This window comes from Heterocephalus glaber, unplaced genomic scaffold, assembly GCF_053883595.1.
Source record: "Heterocephalus glaber isolate CG9 unplaced genomic scaffold, H.glaber_assembly_v1.0 deba00001457, whole genome shotgun sequence".
Classification (NCBI taxonomy): Eukaryota; Metazoa; Chordata; class Mammalia; order Rodentia; family Bathyergidae; genus Heterocephalus; species Heterocephalus glaber.
The window spans coordinates 874,178-885,427 of record NW_028258305.1 but is presented as its reverse complement, the minus strand read 5'-3'; the positions used below and the strand labels follow the sequence as shown (position 1 = coordinate 885,427).

Below are 11,250 nucleotides of genomic sequence, written 5' to 3'. Positions count from 1 at the left end.
TTTTCTTTTAATTGCCCACAGGCTTATATCACAAATGCACTCATTCTAGTTTTACAAGTATTTAAAAAACTAATTTTCTCAAGAAAGTGTGCTCATAATGCATCATCTGCACCAAACAGCCACCCACTTCCTCAAATACAAGGAAGCAGACAGTTAAAAAAAAAAAGTCGAGAGGCAGCAGTTGTTTATCACAACTTTGCCTCGGTGAGGCCTGAGATTCTTTTGAACAGGAGTTCTGCTTCCCATGACGCAGTGTCACCTGGGATATTTCTGTTAAAACTGAAAGTAAGAGAAGTGGGGTGCCATCCCCTGGAGGACTGTGGGTGTGGGGCAAGGAGAGTTTGGGTGCCATCCCCAAGTGACAAACGGGTGGACTTTTCTTCTGAAAGGAGGAGACACCTCAAACCTAAGACTGTGTGTGAAGCAAGCATAAGACAGGAAAAACAGGCAAAAACCAAAGGGGAAGATCAAAATCGAAAGAAAGGAACAGACTGTGACAGACGGGCCACTTCTCCAGCTACTCACCCAAGTCAGAAGCAAAATGTCTCTAAAGCTGCCCAGGAACTGGGATTTCAACCTAAAAGCGGAGGCTACAAAGATAGGTACAGTCCGGGTCTGTCTTTTCATGGCTTCTGCAGTTCTTACTTAAACTTCAGCACCCACCATTTGCATGTTGGTCTGTGGGGAGCATAGATGCTTAAAAATGGATCTTACGGCAAATCTTAGTTTGGGAGAAAATTTGCATTCAAACTGATACATCGATTCAAGTTTCTAAAATGGTGGGAGGGGATCTTTTTCATCAAGAGATTGCAGTGGAATGGAGCTCCTTGGCATACCAGATATGTGATACTTTGGATGGTGTTCAATGCTTATTGCACAGAAAACTGAGTTTTTCTCTGTCTTGTAGACTCTAGTCATTTCCCTCTGGTTTAGAAACTCATCTGTAGTTTGAATGGGTTTCAATAGGAGCACAAAGATCTGAGTGTTTTGAAGTGCTCAATCTGTGAGTAAACTCAATGGTGTCCAGTTTTCTGAACCAATGGGACCAAGGTAGGACTTGAAGCAAAAAGTATATAAACTAGACAAGACAGAAATGAGAGACAGTGCAGTTGTAAAGACAATTTTAAAGGAACAGAATGGGAGGGAACTCATAAGAGTTGAAAAAGAAATCTATTTTCAGATAGTCACCTTATAGGATAATTCTGAGATATTCTGGCCTTTAATTCATACCTTTTCCCTCTAATGATGATGGTAATTCATTAATTTTAATTTATTATTTAAGTGTTACCATGATATTCTTGATGTAGATTTCTCCTGTTATACTGATCACAGTAATTTAAGGTAGAGCAATTGGGCAAAAATATATTTATATTAATTTGATATTAGCCATAGATAAGTGTTAAGTTGTTTGTAAGAGTTTGTAACAGTTTTGCTTGGAGTGAGTTTTAGGTTTGGATCTCAAATTGTGGTTGATGTACTACTAAAGTAAGGGGTCCATTGAAAAGTCACAAATGGGGAGTGTTGATGTAGGACTGAGAAAAGATTTTAAAGAAAACTGAAAGTAATCAGAGAAGCCACTTATCTTGGTGTCCTGTGAGGTCTGGCATTCTCTAATCAAGCTGGAGCCATTGTATGCTGAGGTCAGTTCAGACCACAGGTAATATTCTTACAAGCAAGCACTTTTTCTTCTCATCATTGAAGCAAATATACTTGGCTAATGCTCATTCCGTGTCATACAAATTCATTTTTAAGGTAAACTTCTATCACTGTGTTCCTTTGCAAATGTTCTGCTCCTCTTTACATAAGGTCATTATGCTCTCTCACCATTTGTGCTTGAGCAGGTATCAAGGCCTTACTCTTCTTCAGTTTTAAAACGGGAAACTTGAGAAAATTAATAGATGATTTTTTCATGGATATAAAAAATTACTACCTTAGATTATTAAGCTTGGGGTTAGAATGAATAGACTTCATGATTTCTGCTAGTGTTTCTTGAAGTGTGGTCCCATGGATGTCTGTCTCAGAGTCACCTCCAGTGCTAGCCAACAATATAAACTGTTGGTGCCTCCCTGACTTGTGAAATTAGAGTGCCTGAAGGGAGGTCTGTGCTGTCACAGGCTCCCACCCAGTGAAAAGCTGCTGCAGGTGTTGTCTCAGTGCTCCAGCCTCAGAGGATTATCATCCAACTAGTGTGGGACCTGGTGCCTTGGCTGGCTAGGAACACAGTTGTTATGTGTGGAGTGAATAAAGTTTGACTATGAGAAGATGATATGAGTGCAGCTTAATGAAAAAATGATGATGATATAATGGAATTTATAGAAACTGGTCATTATCCATTCCAGCTATCAGTTTGTTGCCCTGAGGTCAGTTGTGTTTCATGATTGTCATGTGAATGAGAATCTAGACCCTGAGCTGAGTCCTCTGTGGGAAGAGAGTTCCCGACATAGACACAGGACCTTAGGTCCCTAGAATTATGTGTTCAGTGCAACCACAGGGACTGGTTTAACAGTGTGTCAAAGAAACCATCTCCTCTAGGAGGACCAGTGGAGCTGGCAGTCACATCAGGGAATGATCTATGCTTTTCCCAGCCTGGGTAGTGAAGAGTGTGGCAAGGTTTCTCAACCTTCACACTAAAGGCTGGGTAATTCTTTGGTGTAGGGGGCTTACTGTGCACTGTAGAATGTTTAGCAGCATTCTTGGCCTCTACTCTACTGGATTATGGTAGCATCTCCCCAGCATTACCCATTAGAACAACCAAAAATGTCTCCTGACATTGCCAACTGTCCTTTGGATGTGGGGTGAGGTTAATATCTTCCCCAGTGGAGAACACCTTGAATAGATAGATGATCGCCAAGCAGATGAAATTATAGCGTCGTTTGGCATTAGAACCCACATATCACCTTAGATTCACTCTCTAGCTCAAATTTCAGGAGGGTCTTATTAATATATGACTTCAATATATACTAATAGCTAAAAAGAATACCAAGATGGGCACTTGCCGGGGAAATAGCCAGACACTGACTCACTATGTGGCCCAGAATGTGGCCCTGCTTTTTCTTGGTGAGCCTATGCTTCCATTTTCCCTAAAGCCAGAATGCTGGACTCCAGGCTGGGTGAAAGTGAAAGTCTCTGCCACTGGGGAAGGAACTCTGCACTGTACTTCCATCTTAGAGAGCTGAAAGGATCCTTCTGTATGACAGATCTTGGTGCAGTGATGGGGGGACTTGACACAGACCATCTTGCACCTGACCTATTGATCTGGGGGTGAACAGGGGTGGGAAGAAAGAGGAAGATGAAGAGCCAACAGTCTTGACTTGAGGTGAGGCCAGGAGCATGTGTTTCTTTCTTTGATCCTTTATCATCTTCAATTTTAGTTCAGCAATTAGGACCCTGACAGCTTTCCACTGCGTCCATGCACTGTTATTCAAACATTTTATTCTTTGCCATACTTATATTTGTAATTTAACTGTCACTTCTGGGAAGCAGGTCCTGGAACACAGCAAACTTTCTCCCCAGTATCTGGTACATCCAGTGTCTTGCGTGTGTATGCTCCACTGAGAGAGTATCTATCATCCAGGAAAAGCCCCCACTGCTTTGAGGTTTGCAAATGTTTAGTTGGAAGATTACTGGGTTGATTTCAAGATTATTCATATTATATTCTGCTGTTTATTTTTTTCTTAGATCCCTTAAGCCAAAGTAAGGGCAAATAAGACCTAGTGGGTAATGATTCTGAGAGACATAATAGAAGTGACTATAGAGGAGTGGTTGTTTTCAACTACTTCCCCCCAAATTTAATACTGTAAAAACATGCTTCAGAAATAAAATTTACTTATCATAATCTCTAAGTAGTAATGTGAATATAGCTCATAATTTCCCCCCTTGATTTTCCATTTGATACTAACCAAATTGTTATTTATTTGACAAAGGGTCTATTTTGGCCCTTGAGAAAATTGGAGTAAAGAGAATAAAAACATTTGTTACTTAAAACTTTCATAACTAGGACAATTTTTATAAGGCTTTATAAGGCTTTACAGAATGTAGATTATTATTCTTGTTAAAAGAAGTCAGATTTGAAAGTTTTAGATAGTTTGATACATAGAGATAGAAGTGAATATATAAAGATGACATGAATTATTAAAAAAATAGGCACCAATGTAAATAAGTATTTCACAGGATAGCTACAATACTTGGTCAATAAGCATATGAAAATTTACTTAGTTTTAATAATCAAGGAATGCAAATTAAAATCACAGTGATATTCTTTTGCATACCCACCAACTTGAATAAAATGAGAAAGTGTGACAATACCGAGCATTTTCCAGGATGTAAGGCAATGGGATCTCTCATACACCTGGAATACAACTATTTTGGAAAATCACCTGATGTAGCTCAGGACATTGATTACGACAAACCCTACAAAGCAGCAGTTTCTTCCCCGTAAGACTATTCCCCAGAGAAGCTCTGCATGTGGACCAAAATAAACATGTAGAATTTTCATTGCAATATTGTTTCTAATAACAGAAATCAAGACACAGTCCTAATATGTATTAATATAAAATAGAAAAATGAGCTGTAGCATCTTTATAAGATGGAATGATGCACAAGAGAAAAGTATAATTGATTGTATTTACACATGTAAATGAAATTGAATAGTAAAAATTTAAGGTTGGGCAAAAAAGGAAGTCACAAAAGAATGGGATGGAATTAATTTATTTTAAGGTTATAAAATACATATACTAATGACAAAACTATAAAGAAAAGCAAAGAATTGATATAAAATGCAAGTTTATTGTTACCTCTGGAAGGAAACAGAAGGAAAATGCATTTGGGAGGCCTCAAAGATATTTATTCTCAGTAGTAGGTGCAAGAGAGTTTATTATATTATTGTACATCAAATGAACAGGGAAACATATATACATAAATCTTCAAATACCTACAAGGATTGACACCACTTAATAGTACTTAACTGTGGGGGAAGGCTTCATGGGTGAGATATGTTATGTGTATGTATATTATCATTTTAAGATATTCTCTAGGTGTTCTATGACAAACAGGTATTAACTGTTACTAAAACCACCCAAAGCTACAACTTATTCCTAAGAGCTTGGCCAGGCATATTGACCCAAGGTCTTACATAAAACATATGTTCTTTGGCAATGCAGCAGTCAGCTCCAAAGCTCTGGTCAAGCTGAAGAGGTCCTACTAAGCCAGGACTCACATTTGATCTTCTGTAAACTCTATAGACCTCTAAACTCAAAATACAGAGCTCTTTTGATTGAGCTCCATGGCTCCACAGTGACCATGTGGACCTTGAGCATATTTTATGCCTTACTTGAGTACTGTAGTAGTGGTTCTCCAGTTTGGAATCCTGAAACCATGTAGCCCATGGTGAGTTGATTTATGCATGCTTGGGAGTTCAGTTTTGGTGAAAGCTTTCTTTATAATTCATTGCCAAACTTACAATGTGATGATCCAAGTCAGCCTAGATTCTGGACCCAGTGTAATCTCTCTGGTGTGGTCAATGCTATTATACTCTCTGAGGAGCTCCCAGCCCTTGATGGATAAAGGTCCCCATATATCCAGGCAGAATCAAGGATAAGAACATTCTTTCCTTAGACAATGAAAATTGATACAAATGGGGTGTTCCTTCTCAGGTCCACACCTGTTTCCTTGCAGAGGTTACATCATTATTCCTTGTTCAAGTAAAAATGTCTGTCCCTATGTCATCATTGACTTATCTTTAGGCATAAATTAAATTCTTCCCACAAGGGACATGCCTACCGCTGTCTAGGCTGACAGCCTCCTGGGCCCTTGAAGCACAGGAGTGGATGTCATCTCTGGCAGCAGCAGCAGAGTGAGGACCAACCTCTGATGAAGGGAAGATGCAACCTGTTTTCTGCCCACTCATCTACAAGTCACTAAATGAGGCTGACATAGAACCTGCACTTTGACATTTTGTGTCAGAATGGGAACCAAGTGCCCTGGGAATGACAGAGATAACCAGTGGCTTTTGGTGCCTGTGTCTCTGAAAATGGATCTAATACATAGCCATAAGTAGTTTACAGGAGTGGTGGTTTGCATCTATTGGTCTCATATATCATATTTTATAAAGGATCTTCACAGACTGTCCAGTGGGAAAGTACTATGGAGATTCCATAATGAGTCAGGAATGCTCACTATAGGGGTTTTGGGAAAATCCTAGGACCAATTGAGAAGAATAAATTGATGATGATGATGATGGACAGTTCACACACAAGACAATTTGAAAGAAAAGAGCCTCAAATGAGGGAGCACTGTGGTTGGCTAATTAAGTAAGTTGAGATTAAGATATGGAAAAGTGTGAAAAACTGAAGTGAAACCCCACTGTGGTCACAGCAATGGAGACTAAATGGGACCTATTCTTTCCCCAGAATGGAGGAGAGCCACAGCATGGCACAGGCCATTTGGAGGAATTTCAGAAGAGAGCATGAGAATTTTGCAGAATCCCCAAAAGGAAGTGAGATGTGAAAGTTACAAAGAGAAAAAATAACTCACTTGTCTCATTAGGCTTTATTCTTTGCAAGTGTCACCATCACCGTTTTTCTCTTTGAAAACATTAAAAAAACTAAAATTACTTTACAAAGAAAATAGTACCCATAGTTTTGGCAACTAAATATTAAGATAGCCCTGCTCTTCATGTTTACAAAGGTCACAGGTAAGTGGAGATACAGACAGGGAAGCAATTGCAAGACAATGAGAGAAGTCTTGTGATGAGAACAGGTACAGAAGCCTGGGGGATTGGGGATATCAGTGAGTAGAAAGTCCGGTTCTACTCCCACTCTCTCCATGGCCGTTATTCCTTCTTTAAAATATCAATGAGTATGTTTTTCAGTGAGTCTCAGACTTGCCATGGTTTCCACACTGATTTTTCTATGCATAGTTTGCTTCTTGGGAGAAAAGCAAAAAACATTTATATTTTGTATAGCTCTACATTGGGAAGGAATTAAACTGAAAAGTCCCTGTGATCTGTCACTTACACACTTGTCTCTTGCCACCCTTTCCACGAACACCACATACATTACACATGTCAGCCGCATCTCACCTTTTTTGGTTTCCTGATCTTTTGCATCTGCTTGAACTGTCTGGCCACTCTAGGCCCCATTACCACCGCCCAGTTCCATGGTTTGGTTGCAGTGTAGACATCATGCCCACTGGGAGTCCCTAAGTCTGCTAGTCAATGGCAAATACAATGATCCTTTCTCCACACATTTAAACAGAGAAGTTTATTGTTCTGAAGACTATGTTCTTTTGAAGTGAGAACCTTGGATGCTTCTGAGTTTGCATGACCTGAGTCAGCCTTACTAACATAATTTTTTAAATCAAAAGTTTGTTCTTAACAAAATATGTAACACCAACAATCTAGGCCCTCATTGGAAAGAATACTGTGAAATTTCCTGAAAAAAGTGGTATTAACAGAAGATTGTCTAAAAGGTGAATCTTCCTTTGACTATTCTTGATAGGAGTGGAGGAAGCCACAGTGCATGTGATAGAGAAAAGCATGCATCACCTTGGCCGCTACTGCTCATCAACAGTGAATCTGGAGCAAGTGGATTAATGTCTATGAAGAAGATTAATAACACATATGCTGAAAGGAAGAAAATACTTCACACACATGACATATTAGGTGCTCTTCCAACACCTGTTTCTCTTATTTGACAAGATAGCATCTTTTTTTTTGTTTTGTTTTGGTAGGGGGAAATGAACTTGGGTCCTTGTGCTTGCACAGCAGGCGGCGAAACCACTGAGCTAAATCCCCGGCCCTGTTTCTCTTATTCATAGACAGTTTTATTGCCAACCTCAGACCAGACTGGTGGCCATGCTTATATTACATTATCTTAGAGCCCTCACAGAACATGGCTCACTAACCTATGTTTTAATGTGACTTCCTCAGGTTTTTATCTTTACTGTAAGTAATGATTTCATGAAATTTGTTCCTATGTGTCAGAAACATGAAAAGGGGGAACAAACCATGCCAGCAATTCACATGTATAACTAACTGTATGTGAGAAAGTTGAGAATTCTGTGCTCAGAAATAACTTTGCTTCTTTGACGGACTGTTATACTTCCTCTTCCTGATAAGATGCTGCAACTTACTGTTTTCCTCTTTGTCTTGGCTTCCAAGTATTTGAGTTAAACTGGAAACTTGGTCATAACCAGCACCCCTTTTGATTGATACCCTTATATTCTTTGCCATTGATAAAAATTTATATGATCATTGAAAATGATTTTCTATGTGACCATGAATGCCCAATAAGTGTTTTCTATTAAAAAGAGAATAAATGCAATATATCAACATACAACTCCTCAGATATCCTGTAGATGTATATCATAATTCTTAGTAGCAACTTAGTGTTACACTTTTCCTAAGAAAGGTTCAAAGGACATTAACAACTAGGGTCATTTCTTTTAGTTCATAAATTAAAACATAGTTCTATGAGCATTCATGTATTTTTTTTCCTGGAATTACATTAAACTATGTTATCTTTGGTACATTCAAGCCATTGTTCATAAAGTACCTATTGTTCACCTCTGTGTGACCAGCACCTTTAAAGGAGCATTCGTCCAGCTGTGTCTCTCATGTTGAGGTTACTTCCTCGCTCACTTCTTCACTTTTCTAAAGAAAGTGTTCTCCACTTCATTATACCACATGTTCTCCATAAGCTGTGAAGTCTCTGTCACCAAAGCTGTGACTGACTCAGGTGACAGAAGCTGCATTCTCTTCCCCTCTCCCCACACCCATCACCTATCCCCAGATGTGCACAGCTGTATCTCAGGTCTAGATGAGGCTGGCATTTTGGCCTCTGGCAGCTGAGCCATTTTGGGCTTCCTAGCTGGTTTGGAGATTCAAAATGAAAGAGGAAGCATGACAGTAGAGGGTTCCTGAGTTTGGCATAGAATACTTTTTAGTATTTTTAAATCATTTTACAATATTTGCAAAAGAATTTTCTGACAAAGCTGAAACTAACTACAGAGAAATAAATAAGTTATAGTATAATGGTTAGAAAGTTAACTTTGGAGTCAGATTGCCTAAATTTGAATCTTAGTATCATTAATTGATAGCTCTGTGACCTTGGCCTTCAGGTCCTGTGTCCCTAAGATATGCAGAGTCATAGTGCTAACCTGTGCAGTTATTGTGAGAATCAAAGGAGCTGATGTACACAAAACCCTTAGCATAGTAGCTGGCCTATAGTGAGTGCTTCACAAACACTATCATTGTCATCACCACCATGGGCATTACTAAAATGTAGGTCTGATATCAACCCCTTCCAATCAAGTCATTGAAGAAAGTCTGCAGCCAGCAATGCTAGGGTTTTGTCAAGTTGAGTTCTTTCTTTCTTTTCTTTTGTTTTGTTTTTTTTTTGTTTCGGAGATCGAACTCGGGACCTTGCACTTGCGAGGCAGGCACTGGATTCTTTCTTTTCTTTAGACACATGGTCATTACAACATCTGTTGATCCACTTTCCTACCCAACTGTAATCCTTGGCCCACATCAAATATGCTTGTTTAGAGTTGACTGGTCATATTTTGTTTCTTACTTTTTACAGCTCCAATTGGCCATATGTTCAGTTTTTCCTAAGCTTAAGTGACTTTTACAATTATGTTTGCATAGCTATCTTTGTTTTTATCTTTTTGTTTTGTTTTGCTTGTCTTTGCCCATTCTTTCCTAAACCAGTAAAATGTCTCAGGTGGGACTTTCTGGGAAGAACAAGGATAACCCCTGGTGATTTCCTGCAGAATGCCTGCTATAGAAACTACCTTTTCTGTCTCTGTTCTGTGACAGGAGCAGTTTCTCAAACTTTTCTCAGGTAGGAAAGAGGAAAACCCTTCTCTGTGACTTACGGGCCACTTCCTGCAGAGCAACCAACCATTTCCAACTGTCATGGGCTAATGAAGTGAGGTTGAAAGTTGTTAGTTTGGGCCTCACTGGGGCTCCATGATGAACTGTGATCACTTACATGTGGATTCCAGCAGTGGCAGAACACTCTTTCCCATTTGCTTTAACAATCCCACACCTGACCTACACTATACATTTTCAGAGCTCTGTTGCTACATATATCTGAGAGGGAACAGCAGATCTTTGAAATGAGACTCATCTTTTTTGCCCATAATTTTGCTGTTTCTATCCAAGGGTTCTTATGAGTGTGTTCTTTCAGCATAACTATCTCCAGGCTTTATTCCATACAACTGATCATTTAGAACCCAGAAATCCACTTTGTTAATGGATGAGGCATCCTATGGTGCACACAACTCAGAGTGAGGTTGACAACTGTTGATAACTGATGGATGCGTAACTGTTACCTCAGTCCACTCTCAGCCCAAGTCCTCTATTTTGACCTGAGACCCATGTTTTGTGTTCATTTTGGTGCTGATCTTTTCCCTCTGAGCACTCTAAATTCTGTCTTCCAGGTAGGGGAACCAAATGTCTCAATTTGCCTGGGACACAGGGAATTCAAGGATGTGGGATTCTCAATGCAAAAACCAGAAAAGTCACCTGAAAATTGGTTATCTATACCAAAGAAAACATGGTACTTACAGAAAACAAATGCCATGATTTTGAGAAGTCCAATGTATGTTTCCTGAATTAAATTTCCCATGAGGCTGCACCATTTTGTGTAAAAACAGATTTAGGGGGAAACCTCTTTAAACCAGGAATTATTGTTCCTTCTATTAGTACCCATGTTTGTAAGGCTTTCCAATTTCCTTTCTCACCCTATTTGAAACTGTCATACTAGCTTCTTCCATCTGTTCTTAAGAAAATTTTTCTTCTGTTCACTCATTGGGAGCCACATTTGTTAATATATTTAAGGGTTCATTTTTCCAGAATCACATAAAAATTCTTACCGTCATGGATTCTATATCTGATTCCTAAGTCTGCCATGATAGTTTCTGTTTTTGTTTTTGTTTTTTTCCTTTTGCAACTCAATCTCTTCTCCCCATCACCATGCGAGTCATCCATCTGCCCCTGGAAAGCCTAATTAAATTGCCCACGGAGAATTCGTCCCTCCTTCAGAGAACTTGCATCACTTTACTCATTTTTCTTCTTTTGGATTGAAAAATATTTATTGGACACCTATTATGTACTGGACATTGTGCCAGGCCTAGGACCAGAAAGGAAAAAAGATTAAGATTCTGACAGTGTCCGTGATCATGACAGTGGAAGAGCTGACCCAGGTTTGTTCTGGTGTTGTTAAATCAAGTCCAGATGCTCCTTCC

At 39.3% G+C, this 11,250-nt stretch overlaps 1 protein-coding gene across 1 annotated transcript in view; it reads left to right on the top strand.

Annotated features, from left to right (window-relative positions):
* Positions 1–212: 212 nt before the first annotated feature.
* Positions 213–11,250, top strand: part of Arhgap25 (Rho GTPase activating protein 25) — a 75,840-nt gene continuing 64,802 nt past the window's right edge. Inside the window, exon 1 of the mRNA XM_004849936.3 lies at positions 213–602. Coding sequence (XP_004849993.1) covers positions 542–602 — 61 coding nt within the window. The 5' untranslated portion in view covers positions 213–541. The remainder of the gene's footprint in view (positions 603–11,250) is intronic.